This window comes from Emys orbicularis, chromosome 3 (assembly GCF_028017835.1).
Source record: "Emys orbicularis isolate rEmyOrb1 chromosome 3, rEmyOrb1.hap1, whole genome shotgun sequence".
Classification (NCBI taxonomy): domain Eukaryota; kingdom Metazoa; phylum Chordata; order Testudines; family Emydidae; genus Emys; species Emys orbicularis.
In genome coordinates, this window is record NC_088685.1 from 93,469,582 (window position 1) to 93,495,064 (window position 25,483).

At 40.3% G+C, this 25,483-nt stretch overlaps 1 protein-coding gene across 1 annotated transcript in view; it reads right to left on the minus strand.

Moving 5' to 3' along the window:
* Positions 1-22,388: 22,388 nt before the first annotated feature.
* The window catches only part of CEP85L (centrosomal protein 85 like), a 164,644-nt gene continuing 161,549 nt past the window's right edge, over positions 22,389-25,483 (minus strand). The window contains exons 11-13 of the mRNA XM_065401924.1: positions 24,585-24,692; positions 23,910-24,123; positions 22,389-22,552 (exon numbers count right to left, since the gene is read on the minus strand). Of these exons, the coding sequence (XP_065257996.1) occupies positions 22,389-22,552; positions 23,910-24,123; positions 24,585-24,692 (486 nt within the window). The remainder of the gene's footprint in view (positions 22,553-23,909; positions 24,124-24,584; positions 24,693-25,483) is intronic.

The window sequence follows — 25,483 nt, forward strand, 5'->3', positions numbered from 1 at the left end:
ACGCTAGAAGCCTCTGGTAATTGGCTGAGCCTTAATCAGTGGGCGGGGCATTCACCCAGGCCAGGGCTTTATAAAGCAGCGCACAAGCGACCAGGGAGCTTTTGCGACCAGAGGCTGCTAACAGGGAGTTTCGCAAGGGAGTTTAGAAGGGGAGCAGGAAGGGAGCGCGGGTCCCTTGCCGGTTCTATCTTATACCCTTTATTCCCCTTAAAACCTATAAACCAAACTACATTCAAAACTTCTTGCTGTAAACAACCCCTTCATTAACTAGGAGACAATGCAGGCAGAAGCCCAGCTGCAGAGTGGGGGCTATCCAGTTTATTGCACTGAGTGTAGCATGTATGATTACCTGCCCTGTGGGCGGGTGGCGTATGTGTGCATTTGGTGCAAGGAGCTCCTGGCCCTCAGAGACCACGTACGGACTCTGGAGGTAAGGGTGGCGGAACTGGAGGAGCTAAGGGAGGCAGAGAGGTATGTTGATGAGGCTTTCCGGGACACTGTAGAATTGTCCCACCTCCGGTCAGACAGCCCCTGCGCTGTTGAGGAGGATGAAAGGCCCAGGGAAGCAGAGCAGTCAACGGGAGCAGACGGAAACCTTCCCACAGTTGGGACCCTCCTTCCAGACGGTGCTGGGGTTGCCTCTCGCACTGAGGTTACCTCTCCGGGGGAGGGAACTCCAGTTGCTAGGAAAAGGCAGGTATTAGTATTGGGAGATTCAATCATTAGAAACGTAGATAGCTGGGTTTGTGATGACCAGGAGAACCGTATGGTGACTTGCCTGCCTGGTGCGAAGGTTGCGGATCTCTCGAGGCATCTAGACAGACTTATGAGTAGTGCTGGGGAGGAGCCGGTGGTCGTGGTACATGTAGGTACCAATGACATAGGGAAGGGTAGGAGAGATGTCCTGGAGGCCAAATTTAGGCAGCTAGGGAAGAGACTGAAATCCAGGACCTCTATGGTGGCATTCTCAGAAATGCTCCCAGTTCCACACGCAGGGCCAGGTAGGCAGGCAGAGCTTCAGAGTCTCAATGCGTGGATGAGACGATGGTGTAGAGAGGAGGGTTTTACATTCATTAGGAACTGGGGAAACTTCTGGAATGGGGGGAGCCTATACAGGAAGGATGGGCTCCACCTAAACCAAAGTGGAACCAGACTCCTGGCACTAAACATTAAAAAGGTTGTAGAGCAGTTTTTAAACTAGGAGATGGGGGGAAGCCGACTGCTGCAGAGGAGCATGTGGATCGGACAGAGACTTCTCTTAGGGGAGAGTCTAATGATAGAGAATCTCCAGGTTATAGTCAGGAGCAGAGGATGGAAGAGGATAAAGTAGGGGCCAGATCAGATGATAAACTAGGGGTCAGATCAGATGATAAACATTCACATAAAAAAGAATCTGACACATCAGAAAAGGGCAGACAAATAAACAGTGACAAGTTTTTAAAGTGCTTCTACACAAATGCTAGAAGTCTAAATAATAAGATGGGTGAACTAGAGTGCCTCGTGATAAAGGAGGATATTGATATAATAGGCATCACAGAAACCTGGTGGACTGAGAGCAATCAATGGGACACAATCATTCCGGGGTACAAAATATATCGGAAGGACAGAACAGGTCGTGCGGGGGGGGGGGGGGGGAGTGGCACTATATGTGAAAGAAAATGTACAATCAAATGAAGTAAAAATCTTAAGCAAATCCGCATGTTCCATAGAATCTCTATGGATAGAAATTTCATGCTCTAATAAGAATATAACATTAGGGATCTATTATCGACCACCTGACCAGGACGGTGATAGTGATGATGAAATGCTAAGGGAAATTAGAGAGGCTATCAAAATTAAGAACTCAATAATAGTGGGGGATTTCAATTATCCCCATATTGACTGGGAACATTTCACTTCAGGACGAAATACAGAGATAACATTTCTCGATACTTTAAATGACTGCTTCATGGAGCAGCTGGTACGGGAACCCACAAGGGGAGAGGCAACTCTAGATTTAGTCCTGAGTGGCGCGCAGGAGCTGGTCCAAGAGGTAACTATAGCAGGACCGCTTGGAAATAGTGACCATAATACAATAGCATTCAACATCCCTGTGGTGGGAAGAACATCTCAACAGCCCAACACTGTGGCATTTAATTTCAAAAGGGGGAACTATGCAAAAATGAGGGGGTTAGTTAAACAGAAGTTAAAAAGTACAGTGACTAAAGTGAAATCCCTGCAAGCTGCGTGGGCGCTTTTTAAAGACACCATAAAAGAGGCCCAACTTCAATGTATACCCCAAATTAAGAAACACAGTAAAAGAACTAAAAAAGAGCCACCGTGGCTTAACAACCATGTAAAAGAAGCAGTGAGAGATAAAAAGACTTCCTTTAAAAAGTGGAAGTCAAATCCTAGTGAGGCAAATAGAAAGGAGCATAAACGCTGCCAAATTAAGTGCAAGAATGTAATAAGAAAAGCCAAAGAGGAGTTTGAAGAACGGCTAGCCAAAAACTCCAAAGGTAATAACAAAATGTTTTTTAAGTACATCAGAAGCAGGAAGCCTGCTAAACAACCAGTGGGGCCCCTTGATGATCGAGATACAAAAGGAGCGCTTAAAGACAATAAAGTCATTGCGGAGAAACTAAATGGATTCTTTGCTTCAGTCTTCACGGCTGAGGATGTTAGGGAGATTCCCAAACCTGAGCTGGCTTTTGTAGGTGACAAATCTGAGGAACTGTCATGGATTGAAGTGTCACGAGATGAGGTTTTGGAATTTATTGATAAACTTACCATTAACAAGTCACCGGGACCAGCTGGCATTCACCCAAGAGTTCTGAAAGAACTCAAATGTGAAGTTGCGGAACTGTTAACTAAGATTTGTAACCTGTCCTTTAAATCGGCTTCTGTACCCAGTGACTGGAAGTTAGCTAATGTAATGCCAATATTTAAAAAAGGCTCTAGAGGTGATCCCGGCAATTACAGACCGGTAAGTCTAACGTCTGTACCAGGCAAATTAGTCAAAACAATAGTTAAGAATAAAATTGTCCGACACATAGAAAAACAAACTGTTGAGCAATAGTCAACATGGTTTCTGTAAAGGGAAATCGTGTCTTACTAATCTATTAGAATTCTTTGAAGGGGTCAACAAACATGTGGACAAGGGGGATCCAGTGGACATAGTGTACTTAAATTTCCTGAAAGCCTTTGACAAGGTCCCTCACCAAAGGCTCTTATGTAAATTAAGCTGCCATGGGATAAAAGGGAAGGTCCTTTCATGGATTGAGAACTGGTTAAAAGATAGGGGAGAAAGGGTAGGAATTAATGGTAAATTCTCAGAATGGAGAGGGGTAACTAGTGGTGTTCCCCAAGGGTCAGTCCTCGGACCAATCCTATTCAACTTATTCATAAATGATCTGGAGAAAGGGGTAAACAGTGAGGTGGCAAAGTTTGCAGATGATACTAAACTGCTAAAGATAGTTAAGACCAAAGCAGACTGTGAAGAACTTCAAGAAGATCTCACAAAACTAAGCGATTGGGCAACAAAATGGCAAATGAAATTTAATGTGGATAAATGTAAAGTAATGCACATTGGAAAAAATAACCCCAACTATACATACAATATGATGGGGGGCTAATTTAGCTACAACAAGCCAGGAAAAAGATCTTGGAGTCATTGTGGATAGTTCTCTGAAAATGTCCACGCAGTGTGCAGAGGCGGTCAAAAAAGCAAACAGGATGTTAGGAATCATTAAAAAGAGGATAGAGAATAAGACTGAGAATATATTATTGCCCTTATATAAATCAATGGTATGCCCTCATCTCGAATACTGCGTACAGATGTGGTCTCCTCATCTCAAAAAAGATATACTGGCACTAGAAAAGTTTCAGAAAAGGGCAACTAAAATGATTAAGGGTTTGGAACGGGTCCCATATGAGGAGAGATTAAAGAGGCTAGGACTCTTCAGCTTGGAAAAGAGGAGACTAAGGGAGGATATGATAGAGGTATATAAAATCATGAGTGATGTGGAGAAAGTGGATAAGGAAAAGTTATTTACTTATTCCCATAATACAAGAACTATGGGTCATCAAATGAAATTAATAGGCAGCAGGTTTAAAACAAATAAAAGGAAGTTCTTCTTCACGCAGCGCACAGTCAACTTGTGGAACTCCTTACCTGAGGAGGTTGTGAAGGCTAGGACTATAACAGAGTTTAAAAGAGAACTGGATAAATTCATGGTGGTTAAGTCCATTAATGGCTATTAGCCAGGACGGGTAAGGAATGATGTCCCTAGCTTCTCTGTCAGAGGGTGGAGATGGATGGCAGGAGAGAGATCACTTGATCATTGCCTGTTAGGTTCACTCCCTCTGGGGCACCTGGCATTAGCCAGGACGGGTAAGGAATGATGTCCCTAGCTTCTCTGTCAGAGGGTGGAGATGGATGGCAGGAGAGAGATCACTTGATCATTGCCTGTTAGGTTCACTCCCTCTGGGGCACCTGGCATTGGCCACTGTCGGTAGACAGGATACTGGGCTAGATGGACCTTTGGTCTGACCCGGTACGGCCTTTCTTATGTTCTTATGTTCCTTTCGTATGGCTGGCCAAGTCTCTGTTCCGAATGTTAAGATGGGTCAAATTACAGTTTTTTACTCTTCCTTTTAACTTTGTAGGCATTTGTTTGTCACAGAGAGCTGGAGTCAGCTCCCTCCATTTGAACCACACAGCTTTTGTATGATGCTTGACATCACTCAGGAGGACAGCATCATCAGCAACAATTGATCCTAGGTATTTAAATTCTTTCACTCTCTTCTAAGCTCTCTGCCTGTGATATCCGATATAGTGAGTCCTCCTCTCTCAGTTATCATAGGCTTCGTCTTACAATGTTCACTACTGCACTAAATCGGTGTCAGTGAAGACGCAATAAGACTCTGTGTTAAGTCGATGTAAGTTATGTTGCTCACAGGAGTGGGTTTTTTACACCCCTGAGCGATGTAACTTACATCTACCTAAGCGGTAGTATAGAGATCTGCTCCAATAATTACCTTCTGATTGGGTGGTATGTTTCTGGTAAGGCACAACAACTCATCAAAACACTCCTCTTTTACCTTTTTGATCCTCTCCCACATACTGTATGGATAGTTACCTCTTCCCAACACAGTTTTACAGCCAGCAGTTGGTCTGACATTCTGGTAACCACGAACCTATGCCTCTGCACGGTTTCATCCATAATAATGCCAATGTCCTTTCAGAAGGTTGAACCTCCTGAATTTTGTAACCTCTATCGGTATCTTGGCTCTGCAACCTTTCCATTTGGTCTCTTGTACACAGGCAATATTTACTCTTCCTAGGTGTGTCGCCTGCCAAAACTGATGAGTCCCACCTGCCCCAACAAGACTTATCCAATGGTATAAGAAGTTTTTTCCAATAGCATAATTTAATATATATTCTGAGCCAGTCATTTCATTGATGGAAGCTGTGGGCATTTCTGTTGCAAAAAATAAAATCAATGAAAAAAATTAAATTAATTTCTAATACCCATGAAGAGAGAGAGGTTGTCAGTGCTTATCTAGCACCTAGATGCTACACTGTTTGGTCCAGATTTCTGCACAGCACAGGAGGGATGGTTAGTTTAGTCTTCATGGCAGTTTGGTCCTTTGATTCTCAGACTGCAAAAAATGGGGATTTTTCATTCAGCTTTTTTGAGATCTCCTTATGCAGAATATTTATTTGTTCTCTTAAAAGCTGAATAGAGTGGCTCAGGAGATCGTCACCCTAGCTATGCCATAAGCTTAGAAAGAGGCTGAAATTATTATATATATTAGAACAAGGGTTCTCAGACTTATTTTCATAGTGTGGACCACATCTTAATAGAGAGATGGGCTTGGGGAACACATCCTGTCGTATTTGCAATCATGTCATCTCTGTGGCACGGCAGCAATTGTTTGGGGACATAGTCATTGCCATAGTAGATCAGACCAATGGCCCTTGTGGCCCAGCATTAGTCAGCAGCACCAACAGTTGACATAGAAAGGTAGTATTAGGAAAGTATTTAATGCATTTCTAGCTTTTTTTTTTTTTTTTTTTAGAAAAATGTAGTTTAGCAGGTGGAAACATGGGGGAAAGGCACCAGGACATCAGCTCTCTGCCAATCGCAGTCAAAACTCCTGAACAACAGGACAACAAGGTATTCCGATGCTACAGTAAAGTGTGGCATGTAAATAGAGAGAGAGAAGGGGAGAGCAAAGCAACTTTTAGAAGTACGCAATCTCTATTAAATGGGTTCACATTTATCATTCACTACTCTCCATCACCCTGTTAGCTGACATGTTAGAGTTAGCTAAAGTATGTAACCCATCATACTTCATCATAGAATTATTTCTCCTTCGTGCACAGTGGGTGGATACACAGAAAAAATAACCCATTGCAGAAACCTAAAAGCCCAAAACAAGAGATGTGTTTATGCCAAATTCTGTCCTGGTTTACCAGGTATAGAACCATAATGAAATGAATAGGGCTACATGCGGTGTAGGTCACAGCAGAATTTTTAGGCTTTAATTTGCTCCCTATTTTTTTAATACAGGATTTATTTTAAATTTAATTATTTTGTTCTCTATTTTAAAATCATTATGAACAGACATCTGGGTTTTATGGCCTGGTAGGATCTTTTAAGCCTTTTGCAGTTCAGACAATCAACTATTTCAAGCTGTTCTATGTGCTGACCTTCAAAGCTGGAGTAACAGTAACAGCAACAGCAGCAGCTTGGGGAGAATCCAGTATTTTCTGCAAAGCCAGGATTTCAAGAAAACAATTTTCTTTTTAAATCTGAGAAAAGCCTTAAAGTCTTCAGCCCCCCTGCCTCATCACACAAACAGCTGTTGCTGACATATCAACTTTTGTGCTGCACACCATGATGGCTTAGACTGAGCCACATCCATTGTCTTGAAGGCTTTTTTTCCACCTCAGACATGGTCTTGAATGCTGCAAACAGAATCCTCTGAAACTCTACTACCTCATATGCAAAAATACTGTTGCTCACTTCTTACCAGGGTGGCTAAGTTTGAGTGGGAGGCTAGAAATGTTCAAGGCTGATATAATCAGTTTTAATTAAATGTTTAAACAATAATTAAACTAACCATCCCATTACTTGTCTTCACTCTTTCATGGAGTGATTAATATAATGGAAGATAATGTCACTAATGAACGGACTGTCATGGTATTATGTAGTATAGCATGTCTCAGAGCCAGTCAGATTATGCCATCAAGCTAAATCACTTCATAATGTTTCATTGCTTAGCAGACCTCTAGGCAGGAGGGACATGGTCCTTGAGTGGTACTAGCTTAATATTTTTTTCAATAAAAGACATAAATCCTCATGAGTCAGGGCACAAGCCCGCCAGCATCTGCCTGAGTGCAGAAAAACATCCCCTTGGGGCAAGTGTTTGGTTTTTTTGTAATAATTTTCCAGGGAGGGTTTTGGCAGAACTGTTATGACCATTTGTGAAGTAATGGCTTGAATGTGCCAGTCATTTCTATTGGACATAGAATTATTAGTAAGCCAACAGTGTAGGAACTGAGTCCTGCTATGTTAGCCACAGATGCAAAGAAGATGACAAGCAGCCCTTCATTCAGATGCTAAGAGGGCTGCAAATGTGAGCTGAACACTTCCAGTTGTGTGAATATACCATCAAAGTGATATTTGGGGTGATCAGATGCAAAAGAACAGGCACTGATGCTCAGTCTTCATTGGAAGGTAGGAGAGGGGCCTAGGGGAAGAGGAGAAAAGGTGGCTTTAAGACTTTTCTGACCAACCTGGGCCACCTTATGTCTAAACCAGGCACTTATATAATTTACAATCGTCTAAGGACAGCCATAGGGACCACTTTACTAGCAAAGGATTAAGCAGAGCACAATGCACTCCACCACTACCGTCTGTCCTACGCTGTACTGTGCCACCCAAGGAATCTCCTGCAGCGGAGAGAATTCTTGGCTGCCCTTGAGTGTGGTTAGGCTAGTTGTTGGCCCTCAGCTATTTAGCCAAACCATGGAGTACAGTCCTGAATGGATATGGGAACAGACCAAACAGAGACCACTACCCTGAGAGGAGGTGTCGAGACTGCTATGAAGATGTACCATAATCAAAGAAACCTGAAACGTACAAAACTCCTTGATGGGAGTGTACAGGGAGCAAACCAGTAAAGTGCCTGAAACCACTATGGCTTATTGTTAAAAGCAGCCTATTCAGCAGTCTTAGCTTGACCAAGACATGAGGGGAAGGGGTTTGGGGTGCCACAGAAAGGGCAGCTTGGCCCCGCGTCCTTCCTGATAAGAATTGTGTTGAAGTTGCTGATACATGCATTTTAAAAGAGCAGGATGTGCCCCAGGAATGTCTATTGGGGTCTCAAGGCTGCAAACTCTGGAAAAACCCACACCTGGTTAATCAATAACACTGGTCTACAATTTTTGAGAAGTCGTCTGCTTCAGAGATAAAATGTGCTATTTATTATGTATTTTGATGTGCTGAATTCAAATATGACAATTAAAACAACTGATTGGCTACTGTTTCTAAGATATTTAAGTTTTTACATTTTAGGTCTATGTATATTGTGTAGATAGTAGAGTTTTAATCATAAATTGTAAATCTAGGTCTTTTCATGTGTTTATGGTTGCTTTACATGATACTATTTCACCTGTCCTGTTTATGTAACACTTTAAAAATCAGCAAAAGGGTTATATAAATAAAATTTATTATGAAAGAAAAGGCAAAAAACTATTCTGTACATAGTTTAGTCCTATTCAGTGTCTACTCGGCGCTTCTTGGCTTGTCTCTTGTATTCATTAAATGGAGCATCTCTTGTCACTGTCCAGCAATAGTCTGCAAGCATTGATGGGCTCCATTTGCCCTGATAGCGTTTCTCCATTGTTGCAATGTCCTGGTGAAATCGCTCGCCGTGCTTGTCGCTCACTGCTCCGCAGTTTGGTGGAAAAAAATCTAGATGAGAGTGCAAAAAAATGTATCTTTAGTGACATGTTGCAACCAAGGCTTTTGTATGCCTTGAGGAGGTTTTCCACCAACAACCTGTAGTTGTCTGCCTTGTTGTTTCCGAGAAAATTTATTGCCACTAACTGGAAGGCTTTCCATGCCGTCTTTTCCTTGCCACGCAGTGCATGGTTAAATGCATCATCTCGAAGAGGTTCACGAATCTGAGGACCAACAAAGACACCTTCCTTTATCTTAGCTTCACTTAACCTTGGAAATTTTCCACGGAGGTACTTGAAAGCTGCTTGTGTTTTGTCAATGGCCTTGACAAAGTTCTTCATCAGACCCAGCTTGATGTGTAAGGGTGGTAACAAAATCTTCCTTGATTCAACAAGTGGTGGATGCTGAACACTTTTCCTCCCAGGCTCCAATGACTGTCGGAGTGGCCAATCTTTCTTGATGTAGTGGGAATCTCTTGCACGACTATCCCATTCGCAGAGAAAACAGCAGTACTTTGTGTATCCAGTCTGCAGACCAAGCAAGAGAGCAAGAACCTTCAAATCGCCACAAAGCTGCCACTGATGTTGGTCATAGTTTATGCACCTCAAAAGATGTTTCATGTTGTCACAGGTTTCCTTCATATGGACTGCATGACCAACTGGAATTGATGGCAAAACATTGCCATTATGCAGTAAAACAGCTTTAAGACTCGTCTTCGATGAATCAATGAACAGCCTCCACTCATCTGGATCGTGAACGATGTTGAGGGCTGCCATCACACCATCGATGTTGTTGCAGGCTACAAGATCACCTTCCATGAAGAAGAATGGGACAAGATGCTTTTGACGGTCACGGAACATGGAAACCCTAACATCACCTGCCAGGAGATTCCACTGCTGTAGTCTGGAGCCCAACAGCTCTGCCTTACTCTTGGGTAGTTCCAAATCCCTGACAAGGTCATTCAGTTCACCTTGTGTTATGAGGTGTAGTTCAGAGGAGGAGGATGGGAGAAAATGTGGGTCCTCTGACATTGATGGTTCAAGACCAGAAGTTTCATCCTCTTCCTCGTCTGACTCAAGTGAGAATGATTCTGGTGCATCAGGAACCGGCAGTCCTTCTCCGTGGGGTACTGGGCGTATAGCTGATGGAATGTTTGGATAATGCACAGTCCACTTTTTCTTCTTTGACACACCTTTCCCAACTGGAGGCACCATGCAGAAGTAACAATTGCTGGTATCATCTGTTGGCTCTCTCCAAATCATTGGCACTGCAAAAGGCATAGATTTCCTTTTCCTGTTCAACCACTGGCGAAGATTTGTTGCACAAGTGTTGCAGCATATGTGTGGGGAGATCTTGTCCTGATCTCCAATTTTGCAGCCAAAATAAAGGTGATAGGCTTTCTTAACCATAGTGGTTATACTGCGCTTTTGTGATGCAAAAGTCACTTCACCACAAACATAGAAGTTATCAGCACTGTTCACACAAGTACGAGGCATCTCTGCTCACTTTGGCTAAACAGAAATGTGGCCCTTTGCAAAATCAAACACTGACAAATAAGAGAGCACGACACTGTATGATTTCTAGAGCTGATATAGGGCAATTTGTTCAGAAGAGTGATGTAAGCTTCGTTATGATTGCATCATCCATGACTTCTAGGAATAACATGATGCAATTCATATCATGTATGACGCAATACCAGCTTCAGATTGCATCATTCATTGTTTTGCCGAAAAAGCAAGTACTGTCCAAACCCAGTCATAGATTTATTCATAGATCCAGTCAAAGATGTATTTTAGTCATTTCTGGTTTAAATTGAGATCCCTTCCCTTTATAACTCACTTATCCTCCGCCATTCCCAAGTCAAGGGTCGTATATACTGACCCAATAGCATATCTTGAAAACTAGAGCCAATCAACAATTTTAAGCATCATTTTCGTTCTCAGTGACCCAGAATTAGTAAAGTTTGACTACATTTATTTCAGAAGAATTTTGGCTGTAGAGCAGTGTAATCAGAAGGAACCTCTTGCTTGACCATTGAAACTGCTTACTTAACAAGTTTTCTTTACGGGACATGTCATTCTATTACTAATGTATAAATAAGGGGGAAAAGTTTGAGATAGTTGGACTCTGTTTGGACTCTCCCTTTGGATACATCTTGCGGTCCCCACCGGCAGACGGAAGATTTGGCCACCGGAAGCCTGCCGCTGTGTCACTTGAGAGCCACGCTCAGCTTCGGTAATTATCAAGGGTTGGGGCTGTTTTACTAACTTGTTGCGAATGTGTGTAAGTGCTTGAGACTAAGTAAAGTTTAGCTTTAAGTGAAAGCACTCTCGTGTTGTCCTGTTTGTGCCAGCCATCTATCGGTTGGACGGCCGTGTCTCCCCGATTTATTTCCTGACACCACCTCGCATAGAGTAAAAGTTACCAAGAGCTTTGGGTTGAAAGAACCCCGGGTAACAGGAGCAGGGGACAAAGAACCAAAATTCTGTGTCTCTAACAGACTGGGCAGCCAGAAGACTCAGAAGGGAGTGAAAAAAATGCATTCTGGACAAAATGTGGGGTGGCTTAGTTCCCGGTAACTAAGATCTATCATGCCTTTGTGGCGCAGCGTTAGCAAAGTGTAAGGCTAGATGCTATAGCTTTTGTTTGGTAGTCTTTAGACTGATTTTTTTTCTCTGTGTACTTGGACCATTTGAGTCTTTTATACGAGTTGTGCACAATTCTCAAACAATCCTGTGAGGTGAAACAGTTCCTATCCCCTGAGATGAAGTTGGCGAGCTTAGTACCTACACTACTTGGGATCCTTTGGCAAAGTAGGGCACTTGCGGGACCGTGTGCTGACAGACACAAATAAAACACCTATTGATCATAGAAGAGAGACAAATTTAAGGGGCCAAAAGAAATTATGGCCATTGCTGGCGATCCTGGACTACATAGAACTTTGGTCATTTTGGCAACTCCTACATATCCTACCATTATAAATGAATAAACCCAGAGAGATGAATAGGTCTTTTCCATCCCTAACTCCAATGAACCTAATTTATATACCTTTAGGAGTATACTGAATTAAAAAAAAAATTGTCTGAGTGAAGGTGTTGTCATGTGAAGCACATTTGTCAAGTTAATGATTGTGGATATGATTAAACAGTCTACAGAATGACCATAAAGTAATGTATTACCCATATTACCTGTTCAAAGCTCACAAATTGATTTCTGTAATATAATGTCACTACAGCACTGAAATCATAAATACAGAAGTCATGGAAAGGACCATAGCAATTAATTTGTGTCATCATGGAATCAATATTGTAGGAGGTAGCCTGAACCAAAAAAATGTCTGATATTTTTTAAAATTTATTAAAAAGATGGTAGTGCTTTCTATAAGTATACTATTGGGATTAACGTGTAAGGAATTCTTAGGCCATCGGAGAAAGTGGTTTAGTTTCCTGTTCATAGGTCTGCCTTGTTTCTGGTGCAAATTCTGTTTCTTTCTCCAGTAACTGAAATTGGGATTTTTTTTTTTTCTGCTGCGCCCACTGGAGTCCCTGAGAACAGAATCAGGTCTCTATCCAAATCCACAATCTACCATTTCTATTGTGTGCAAAGGTATGTAAATAGGTATGATGTTTTCCATCTTAGCTCACCAAAACAATTCTATGTACAGCTTCATAGTTGTAGCCAGTCATATACTATACACAGTACGACCTACACATTTAATTTCCTCTGAGCAACCTTTTGTTTGTTCTTCATGAGGAGTTTTATTAACCTCCTGCTAGTTTGATGATGTAACTGCACCCACTGTGTTAGTGATCATAGTGTGTGAAATGACTCCTCTACCTTGGGAGATCAGTAGTATGCTTCAAGTAAGGGGCAATGGATTGCCTGGTATTGGCAGATATTTAAAGTAACCAGCTATATTCAGTATCTGCATGCAAATTTTAATTAGCAGACTGAATTTCTACACATAGGGTTCCAAAGAGAAGTTAGTGAAAAATGTAAGCAGACAGAAAGAGAAGAAAAGCTGTATCATTTGTAACCTCATTCTGCCCTTTATGGGATTGTGTGTGTAACTGATGGAACTGCAGGGCAGTCTGTATCTGAGGCTAGAATGTGGTTCTTTGTTTTGGACTTTCTAAGGGTACATCTATACTACCTGCTGGATTGGGGATTGACTTATCGCATCTTGTCTAGACACAATAAATTGATCCCCGAATCGACGCCTGTACTCCACCTCGTCAGGAGCAGTAAGCGGAGTCAACGGGGGAGCCGCGGTGGTTGATTCGCCGCCGTGAGGACAGCCAGGTAAGTCGAACTAAGATACTTCCACTTCAGCTATGCAAATAGCAAATATCGTAGCTGAAGTTGCGTATCTTAGTTCGAACCCCCCTGCTAGTGTAGCCCAGGTCTAAGTCAAAACTCTGAACCAAACTAGCATGGAGTCTGCTCTGTGCAGCTCAACAGCCATGCCACATAGGCAGCTGTACATATCAGTGTGTGTTGTTTTCCAGCAGTTTTTATATTATTATTGGTTATCACTCAAACTGTTTTTATTTTTGTTCTTTAATAGTATTGTGTGAAAGTCAGACATTGAGAATGTAGGTGGGTCTATGCAAATAGCCCCACACAATTATTTGAATGCACTTCTAGTCTCAGCTGCATTACTGTTTCTGTGATGTCCGTACTAGAACGCTGAATATAAGATGCTAGCTGGGCCAAATTGTGTGGTGACTTTTTCTTATTTGAATTCATTCCATTTTCGTGTTATTTTTTTATAATCCAAAGAACAGCCCTATATGTTCAGCCTGAAATAACTTATTTTTTAGGCGTTGCTAAATTCAATTTTTCTTTTTAAAAAAAAAAGAAATTTCAGTTGATATCAATGCTTATTTTAAAAAAAAATTTTTATTGATCTAAATGTTCACAGTTGTGGAAAATTATGGTGGTTTAGACAATTTAATGACCGACGCGGAGATTCAATAAGTTAACTGTTAAACATTGTCAACATCAAAATATACAAAGCAAATATCTTTAAATCAGACTTGTTCTCAAACAGCATTTTTCTTACTTTGCCTATTTGTAAATTTTGATTATTAATGGAAATAGTTTATCAGTTTGTGAGTACGGTAAAATCAACATTTACTGATAAGATTTTCATCTTTCCAAATGTACTTATATTAAAGAAAAAACAAAAGAAGAGAACAAAATTAAAGTCTCCATGATGGAGCATAACATTGCAATCCTCTAACATGCTGTATCCGGTCTGCCTCATAAAATGGCAGCTGCTCCCTTGCAAATTTAAAAAGGAGCAATACACAAAAGTCTGTCAAGTTGTATAGAGCGCAGAGCTCAGTTGTATAGTGCAGACATGAATTCAGACCTCAAGCAGAAGCAATGCTAATGCATGAATTGTCATGCCACCTAGCTGCCTTTGCAAATGTAGATGCATGGCCAGTGTCACTTGGAGAACCTCTTTCTACTAATTGAAGGCTGCAACAGGTGGAAATATAGTTTTGGTTCAGCCTTTGAAATGTTATATAACCTAGTGAAACAGTTCTGTATTTTGGAGCCAGTGGCCAACTGTAAAGCTATCTTTTCTGCCACCGTGACTGTAGTCGTCTCTTTTGAATCATAGCAATAACGTGAGATGGTTATCCGGTGCATCTCTCTGCCAGTCACAAATTATTCTCTACCACAGTGGCTCGCAACCTTTCCAGACTATTGCCCCCCTTTCAGGAGTTTGATTTGTCTTGCGTTCCCCCACGTTTCACCTCACTTAAACTACTTGCTTACAAAATCAGACATAAAAATACAAAAGTGCCCAGTGCACTATTATTGAAAAATTGCTTCCTTTCTCATTTTTACCATATAATTATAAAATACATCAATTGGAATATAAATACTGTACTTATATTTCAGTGTATAGTGTATATAGAGCAGTACAAACAAGTCATTGTCTGTATGAAATTTTAGTTTTTACTGATTTCGCTAGTGCTTTTTATGTAGCCTGTTGTAAAACTAGGCAAACATCTAGAGGAGTTGATGTACCCCCTGGAAGACCTCTGTGTACCCCCAGGGGTATGTGTATCCCTGGTTGAGAACCACTGCTCTACAGCATATCCACGAGTGCTTTGTGCAGTTGAGTTTCACGCAGTATTGTGTTAATTTGCCAGCTTTTATTAGAAAAGAAGCTGGATTACTGTGATTGTTTTATGTATATGAAAGTGAGATTATTTTGCTATTAAATATCTCAATTTTCTTTTATATTAAAGGAGCTGTTCACAATGTAAAGTAACCCTATTTCAGTGCAAACCTTTAGCATCATCACAAGTATTAATTCTGGGACTAAGGCAGAGGAATTAAAAAAAGCAGGAACGAAATGAACTCTACCTCTCCTGGGTCACGTGCTTCTTTCCTTCAGCATCTTTTTTTTCTTGGCCATCCCTCTAGGCAATAGCTTTCAGAGGGGTGAGACTAACAAATCCAGTTAACTCTCAGGTCTATTAATGCCCATGTTTGCTTTCTTCAGTAACACTGCCAAGCTGGTTATAAAACATTCCAGGTGTATTAGCTGAAAATATTAAATTTTCTAAAAGGTCTCCAGGTAGACTTTTAAAGTTATTGACTTCAAGAGAATATCGGGTAAAGTCCTGGCAAAAGGAAAAAATAGAAAAGTAGCCCCAGACAATTGGGCAGAAGTCAAGTAACAAAGCAAGAGGAGAAAAAGATGAGAGTTCTACTAAGCTTTGCCATGGTAACACACACACATATCCAGGTACTGAGTATCACAGAACTCTATCTCCTTCCCCACGCCTTCAAGTACACCAGCTCACACCGATGTCATTTGTTTCCAGACCAAATGACTCTTCAGCCATAGTGAACCACTGCAAAAATCTACTGCAGGTTTAGCTGTCATAGTTGATGTGTGTTTTGTGGTTTTAAAAAAAAATAAAAATAAAAAAAACTCCGATTTTCCTCAGTCTAACTATGGTGCTGGTAGTGTTAACCACAAAAAACACTACAGCTCCAACCATGTGGTTTTTTTAATAATTAAAATTGCTTTAACAGATTTATCCATCACATTCTCATAAGGTTAATCTTTTATGAACTGCTCAACCTTAGGGAAAAGTGGGATCGATGTCGCCTAGCACATACGTTAATACAGAGGACAGTGGGAGGTGGGGGGTCTCATTTAATTAGAAGTTCAGACAGAGGACTAGAGAACTCCCAGTGATGTGAAATGTGTATAACACACTGTCTAATTATATTAGAGGTAAATTTTGTGATGTCTCTGGTAGGTAGGCAGGCATAACAAATAATAATTTCTGTGCTGTGCAAGCTCTGGGAAGTGAGATGGTGGCTGACTGAGAGATGGTCCCTGAGGGAAAGGCTCACACAGAGTCCAAGGCCAAAGGGAAGGGAGGGAGAAGAGTTCTTACAGGGCGTTGCAAGGATCCAGGAGAGGCGAATCTAAACAAACACTCTTTCTTTACTTTGCTTTAGGCAACAAGCCATTTGGAGTTGGTCATTCTCCTTTGACCCATCTTCTGCTTCATGTGTTTATGAAGCGTCTGGCTGTACTGGTTATGAACCGCTGTTAAGTGGGGACAAACGCAAATCTATCTTTGATTAACTCCACATCAAAAGCAGTGACAGCCTTTCTTGGTCAAGTCCTGTGACGGGCCTGGATTATTTCACGCAGCTTGAATCTCTGAGCAACTTTGAGCTGTCCTACCTCAGTTGGACCCAGATCACGACCCATTTGGAAATGATCTTTAACAAACAGCTGGCCAACCCTTTTACTTCTCTGGACAGACTCATCTTACCCTCCCCCCGCTATTGCTCATTTCTCCTTGGCCTGCATGTTCTCTAACTTCTTTCCGCCTTTGGACTCTTATCCTCCTGTTGGAAGCCAGAACAGCGCACAGATTCTTCCGACTGGGCTCTGAGGCAGCCAGAATGTTTCCTAGGGGATGGAGGACTTCAGAGCAGCCCAAATATCTGCAAGAAGCACAAGGAGCCTCTTTGTGCCTAGCTGTGAAGCCGTCTTAACAAAGTAAGATTTCAAAGGCCTTGTGTGAGCGCAAATGAGCCCTCCCCACCCCACCAGATAAGAATACCAATACCAGGGGTCTCCCACATTGCATGTGAGTACCTTAACTACTGAGCTAAAGGGAATGAAGGAGGTCCTAGTTTCTCATTCCCTCCCCCCCAACCCTGTGTGGCCATTTTTTGTGGAGTTATGAGCCTATCTGCAGGGCTTAATATGGTAGATGTGCTCAGAGGCTGCCTATTTCCCCCCCGAGTTTATGAATTGCACTAGGGCTTAGGCACTTGGCATGAGGCAAAAGCTCACCTGTTCAGAGGCAGAAACATGGGCACTTTTACTGCAAAAAGTTTAAGCTCCAAGTGAGTCTAGGCACTTATAGAGTTAGGCAGCAGCTGAGTGGGGGTTTTGTGTATGAATACCAATGGTGAAGATGCACACTTGGTGTCCGTGAGTGACAACTATTCTGCCAGCTTGCTTCCTGGTACGTGGAATGGATCTTGTGTGTCTTAGGTGTAGGATAGGAGAAGAGAGATTTAAAAAAAAAAAAAAAAGTATTAAGGGTGAGTAATTTTCCTTCATCTATCTAGGTATGTGTCACAGTGGGTATGTACTGGTATCTCTTCACTTTTTTACCTTTATGTTGTTTTCAGTGGAGGGACCATGTCTTGCTCCTCTTTTGTATAGTGCCTAGCACAGGTAGGCACCAATCCTAACTGGGTGTTACCACAATATAAATTATGATTAAAAATAGTAATTTTGTAACAAAATTTATTTTTGCTCTGTAGATACAAATCCCAAACATCAACAAACAAAATTCCAGTGGAAAAATACTAGCCATTAACAATGAAAACTTATTTAATAAATAGAACTTTGGCATTCAAAATTCTAGCTGTAAACCCTACTATAAAAAAATTACAAAAAGAGGCAATAACCACAGAGCTAAAGGTGAGCCACCCAGTGGCGCCTTTTACTTTTTACACTGAATGCATTTTGATTAAGTCATGACAACTCTATTTACACATGAGGTATTCTGAGCGGTTCGAAAACAGAACCCAATTTACATAACTACCAGCCTTTGGGGACTAAGCCAGTACATATGTCAGCTGTGCTTTTAAAAGTTAGACTCAGCCCCTCCTCTCCACTGATTACCAATGAGATATTGTAGTTAATATATACAAAATTATCATTCTGATTGAATTTCCTGCTCACTCTTCCTGTCAGAAAAACTGGACTGCTAAAATCACCTAACTTACAAGGTGTATGCCTAGTACCTATAGCATTTAGGACATATTTCTAGATATTATGTAAGAGGCTCCTTACTATCAAAGCCTAAAAACAAAAGATCCGTAGTTAGAGCAAACAAGGTGCAATAATTATTGACATTCTTCTAGCTCAACTAAAATTCATTGGGACTATATACATTTACTGAAGACAAAAAAGGCACAAGGGTATGCAGCACTGGAATTAATACTGCTGAGCAGCTGTCATACAAAATCTGTTTATATAATCTTCAATAGCCACTGGTTTGTTTTCATATTTTAAAAATGTTGATTGATTGATTCAAACAATCGAAATATTTCCCCATGCATCAGAAAAACCTGTTGTATCAATTCCATTAAAAGAACCAAATTCTAATTCCAGTTACGCCCATGCTGCCCCACTTATGTCATTGAGGGGTAACATAAGTGAGGGCAAAATTCAGGTGTCAGGTACCTGAAGAGGGATTTCCATCCTTCCTTGCACCCTCTTATCTTTAAAAGAGCAAGTAGGATAATTTTTTCCTCTAACTAAAAGTGATAAGAAATCTTCAGAAATGAGCAGAGCAAAATAACTTTGGCTCTTACAGCTACATCTATTGGCAGTTTTAAAATGTTGCCTGAGTTGGTGGTTATAGCAACCGCAATAAATTACAGAAGTACATCACTATAAACCCACACATCTGAGGCTAAGAATCTAAGTTAAGTTTGCACAATTGAGCTGAACTACTTATATACAGTAAATACATAGCATCTTTTATAGCTTGCCCAAAGACAACTACTTTCCAAGCCATTTTTAAAATACATTCTTGAATACAGTAGTTATTTACTGTAAGAATCACTTAAAGGATTGTAGAAATTAAACTGAAACTATACAAAAATTGCTGTACTTGTTTCTCTGTAAGTCCACTAATAGACAGAACGGTACAGTATCCACTCATTAGACATTTTTTTTAGCCCTTGAGATTGTCTCTAAGTTATGGCAAAAAGTTGTCATGACTAAATCAGTTTCAGTAATGCCACTGTTAACGTTTGTTAATCAACCATATCATATTAAATATGTCGAATGAGACCACACACACTCTACTTTTTAACCAGTTAAACAATCATGCATATCTTACTTAGACAAAGCTTATTCTGTTTGCAGACATCTGTAAACTGATGCATATATAACAATAGCTCCTACAACAGCAGGCCCAATTTTAAGAAATCAAAGAAAAGGAAAAATACTTATTCTTTGTGGTCACTTAATTCTAACCTTATCAGTAATTTGTATCTTTGGCTCATCACATCTGCCATTTCTCTCCCTGCTTTAATTTGACTGAGGCAGATAAACTCAGTGTGTTACTTTAAAAATCAAGTGCTCTATATTTTAATGTAAATACAATTGGTGCTCTAATATAACGGAGAGAAAAAAAATGCAGAATTACAGCATCATCATTCACAATAGTGCAACTAAAAAAAAAAAAATCAAGACTTTCATACTGGGAGAACCTTCTATAATACTTTTGAACCATAGAACTTCTTTCCAAGGATCTCTAAGTGCTTTATAAACATTAATTCATTAATCACAACTCCCCAGTGCAGTATCCCCATTTTTGAGATGGGGAAACTGAGGCGCAGAGGTTAAGTGACCTGCTGAGCATCACACAGGGAGGACCTGGCACAGATAAAAACAGAATCTGCTGTTCCCTTCTGTAACACTACACTACTATCCCTCCAATATGTGCCTACGCGATTTAAAACAGCAATACATTTCCCTTTTATAGGCTGATTTTTTTTTTTTTTTTTTTGGTCCTTTCTGCTTATTGAAGTATGGTGTTGCTTAGACATGGATTGCCTCCCTTTTACCCCACCAAATACTCTTAGTTGACTGTCTGAAGTCAGGATGTTGAATTCCTGACACTAGACAAATTTGCTATAAACACAGGATGATGACTTCACTTAGGGCCAAGCAGAAAGAAAGTGAAAGTAAGTAGTTATTAAAACTACTAATCAAAACAGCAACCACTAAGTTATAGGCAAAGATCCCTTATTTTCAGTTTTGCCCTAATGTGAAAGTCCCTCTTTAAAGTTGTGTCAATAATTCTTCTACAAACTCCAATTTTTAGGCAATTAAAAAAAAAAAAAAAAACCCCTAAAAACCAAGTTCTGGGCAAAAAGATAGCTTCTTTCTTAGCCCCAGAATATTTTTTTAAAAATGTAAAGATTACGCTGTTCAGTTGTAAGGATGGAAGACTTAATGCTCCCAAAGTTGCTGCTTCAGTCTGAGTAAATAATCTGCATTTGAAAAATACTGAGAACCATTAATATAAACACTAAAATAGATTTTCACAGATCTAGGTCAGGTGTAGGGACAGTTTAGCAAGCAAGACCTGTTGAATAAATAAGCCCATGTAACAGTTAGAAAAGACTGACCAGAAGATTTTTAAATCACTAAGTTCATAACAATGACATTTAAACACTCTTTGTAACACAAAACAGAAGGCTGAAAATTTCAACGTTAAAATCAGCAATGTCAATCCACATTATCCTTAAGCTATTTTTTCTGTTTTTAACAAATGGTGAAAATTAAATATAGATATTAATGTCAGAAAAAAACAAAAATAGCCATTCCTTTACCACAGTTTGCTGTCTTCCAGCCTACTTTGTCATGGCCCATAAGCTTACTAACAAAAGATTTCTAATGCTGTCAGCACTGTACTGTCAGCTGTAATAACTGCACAAGCAAGCCGCAGCTATTTGCTCTCAAACTTTAATTTTTAAATGTGTTTGCAGTCTTTTATGATTGATTCTCATTGTCTAACATTAATAATGCAGCTTGACAGCCATTTTGGCCAGGTCAGCATTTGAAGGCAGAACTTATTTGCTGTGTTTGTCTCCAGTGAAATAGAGGTATCCTTGTTTTACAATTACCCAGCTAAGTTCTGATCATAGAATCGTTTTGCGGGAGTGCTAATATTCTATCTGTCCTGCAGGGGCAGTCTTGCACTGGATAACAATGTGTTCCTGTATTTTTTAAAAAGTAATCCTTTCCTGCAGGACTGGAAAAATCTACAAGTCCTGCACACCACACAAAATGATAGAGTCTGACGATAACATTCTGAGCTTTCAGCACTAAGAGGCAGAAAAATTTTTTGTACAGGCCCAGATGCTGCAAGATTTGGGTTGTTCATTACCTTCAGGAGGCCTGCAGGATTGGGCCCTGGATATATAGGCTGAACACATTTAAAACAGAGGTTGTAGACAGAAAATAACTACAGTACACACACCATGAGACGTCTCCAGTGTCATTTTGCTGACAGAAAGCCAGCCTTAAGAGTTACAGCAGCTGGCTTTTGTGGGTTTGTGTCACAGTCTTCATATTACTGAAACAAAGTTTTTAAGTAACATGTTAAAAGATGGAGATATGAGGAAGGCGAACATCTCAATCTGATGGGACTACATTCACATACAGAGTTTGTTTGCCTAGACTGTTGCTGGATAAAATAAAAACCCTAATAATCAACAGGGATCAGCTGCTGAAGCCACCCCTTCTTTCCCTTACCTAATTCACGAGGCAATTATAAAAAGAGCAACCACCTTTTGTAGTAGTCAAAGACCACCCCAATTGCAGTTTCCAACATGATGTGTTTTGCAGAAGCATCTGGCTCCACTGTCCATATTTTCTCTACACCTTTGGGTGCTTGAACCTGTCACTCCAGCCTTTCAATTCGGACAGTGCAACTCCAACCTCTGATGAAGGAAAGTAAGTACAGTAGTAACAATAGTGCCTTTTTCTGAGACTTTGCTTTGACTTCGGAAAACAATATAACCACACAAATTGTTTAAATGAGCCATGAGGGAGGAAATAAAATCCTACATCTCTAATGGGAACATTCTTCACAGCTTGGTCCTACATTCAGTAGTTTGGAGAACACAGATTTTCTTGAGATCTGTACCACTCTCTTCAAATTAAGATTTCCCCACCATCCCCCAAATTAAATATGCACAACCCTCAGACCCACCAGACACCCATGTGCAGTTCATATACAGTATGCTATCTTCCCATATGGCTCCTTCATAGAAATGCAAAGATCTGTAACACAGCAGTATTTAATAATGTAGTCATTGCTGTGAGACAAAATTTTATCATTGGGTAACGCAGTTGTCTCCCATGTCCTGAGCATAACGGTCTGATATTATAGTCCTCAGTTCATCAATATCCTTCCGTAATTGACACACCTCCGAGAGTTTCTTGCTGAGAGTTTCTGTGCTGTGGTAATTCTCATTCTCTTCAGCTGAACAGCTCATTGCTGTGAAAAACAAGACACAGCTAGAGCTTAGCATGCAACCACATAGCTTACACATTCACTCACTTCAAAGAGTGCACATATGGTTTTTAGTTGATACCTGGACAAATCTTGCTTTAATATAATGAAAAGCCATCAAAATGCAGTATTCAGTGCACTTACAACCATACACTATTCCTTTTTTGAATCTAATGTAGCTCTTTCAAAGTGGCAATGGAAAAACCTAAGGGGCAGATTGACTACACAACTTTACGGGGGGCTCATGCCAATAGAAAGTGTGCTGGGTGGGATGGAGAAGTGGTGGCAGCACAACTTTCTCCCCAAGAGTCTGGTGGGAGAGAGGCACAGCCCATAAGCAGGTGGTGACAGGTCTGGGCAACCTGGTGGAGGGCAATGCATACAGGATGTGTTGTTTCTGTAGCCTGGGACAGCAGGAGTATGCATATCAAACAGAGATTCAATTTACTCTCCCTGGGACCTCACAGAGTAAAACCACCATTCGGCCAACCCCTTCAAATGCTGCGTAGGTAACAGAAATCAGAACTACACACGTATCGATTCCTGCCCCCATACTCACTAATCCATAAACGTGGCTGGTCTGTAACAGCTCTCTATTAAGAATTAGTGAGGTCCTATATTGTTTTCTTTAATTTATACTGGCTCATGTTGTGATCCTACTGGATCTCACAAATCAAGTCAGATTAATAATCAGTTGGGAGATCTCAGTGCAACACCTATTTGCTTCAGGAGGTGGGTTCTATTAGTAGTAAACCTGTGTTACTGAAAGCATCCCTTTTGGATGTGTTGTAAACCTGGAGGCTTGACTACTTATACTTATTCAAGATCACATGACACAGTAAAATTATATGTATTAATGCCAGTATACTGGCTCATCTGCAAGTATACTAACAATATATATAATTTTCTCCACTTCTTCTCCTAACCTGTTGGGTATGTTGTGTGCTATCAAACAGCTGCTGCATTTCACCTTAGAGAAGATGGCACTACTCTATAAAGTCGTTCCTGATTATGATTTGGTCATAGCATATACATTTGAAAAGAGCTTTGGGATCTTTGTGGTAAGAAGCACATGGGGAATTGCTACGTTTTAGCAGGCTGAATTCTGCCTCTCCTCTATATCTTATAACCTGAAGGACATTAACAGGAAATACTTAATAGCTTGGACTAGTAACTGCATGACCAAGAACACTTGAAAAATATACAAAGAGTGTTGTTTAGTTTTCTACATGGTGACCAGAAAGTACAGGTCTCAGCCAGCCCAAACTAGATTCCATTGCTATAGACTATGGTTTCTCAATGTTAAAGTACAATATAAATATTGCATGATAATATCACTTACATCTGATTCCCAGCAGTAAGGAGAGGTTAGGCTCCTTGCCCTGAGCTCTCTGGGTAAGAATACTGCATAGTGCTTTCAAGTCAAACAAACAATGGGACATTTCTTTGAACAACTGGTCAGCCACCGGCATCTTTTCAGACACTGGCTGTCTGGACTGTTCCATCTGGCATATCTGCTCCCTCAAAAAGGCATTCTCTTCCATTAGTCTTTGGTTCTTTGTGAAAATAAAGAAAGAAAAAAAAAGGGCTGTGTCATTTTCTTCACCTAATACTAGTCCACACCAGTTGTAGACGTCTCAAAACATTCACCATACAAAAAAGCAGCATGTTTTCGGTTTCAGACAGTGAACAATATGAATTAAACTGAATGGACTTAGATAAATGATGGCATGTATTAACTGGCAGATTTAAGGCCTACTCAGATTTTAAAAAATAAACATTAAAAATAAACCATCCATATCAAAGCTTCCAGGCTAGAGCACTCTCTCAAAGTGTGAATGGCAATAAATCCCCACCTGTGTGTCTGTTTCATTCATTTATTGTGTCTTGTCATTAATCTAAAGAGTAAGCTCTTCAGGGCAGGCACTGGCTCTTTACTACATGCCTGCACAGCATCTAGCACAATGGGGCCCTACTGTGGTAGAAATATTTTTATAAGGGGTTTCTAATTACTTACTTCAAGCAGAGTTTTATTTAACTGCTGTATATGCCTCTCTTTTTCTTCAGTCTCATTTGTCATCTTCTGCATTGTCCGTTTCCCTTGCAAAAGCTTTTCTTCCATAGACTAGATAGAATAAAAACAGGAATAAGTGCCTTAATTCTTGTATCTTGTCAGCTGGGGTATATTGGTATATTGTGGTACATCGGGATAAATTTTGTTGATTTACTGTACTTATTATGTTCAGATTTACTAGCTCCTCATCTATTTATTTCACCACCTTCCTAGCGGCAGTTAAATGACTCAGCATTTATTTATAGGAACAGCTTCCTCTAGCGGTCAGTTGGGGAGCAATCTCTGTAGGATACTGACTATTTCTAGTCAGAAAAATTCTTAAGTTATCATGATAGACTTCTACAGCAATATTTTTTTAAGGGTTTTTCTCTGAGGTTTAATAAGTGTCTTCTTCATAAACACAAATACCTGTGGATTTTAAATAGGGGGAAAAGGCATGGAGTCTAAAATTACTGTTCATTATAATTAATTCCAAGCAGCTATTTCCTTTTTATGAGGAATGTCTTAACGCCCACTAAGTGTCAATTTTATGCTAATTTCATTGTGACTAACAAGATGAAGTTCTTTTCACCTTTCTTTTTCCATTTTTAAGAATATGGAAACAACCCCTCCTTTCAGTACTGTCTGACAGATGGTGAATTTGATGCTCAATTCAGTTTGAAGGCCTTTTTTGGCCTTTGATGATAACTCTTGATATGGTGCAGTTACTTTAATTTTCTACAAAATTATTTTTAAACACCTGAACTGTGCAGTGGGGGTGCAAGAATCCTGATTAAACAAGTGGCTCCAAGGTAAAATAATTTAATAGCTTTTGGGTCACTTCAGCTGTCCAAATGATTATC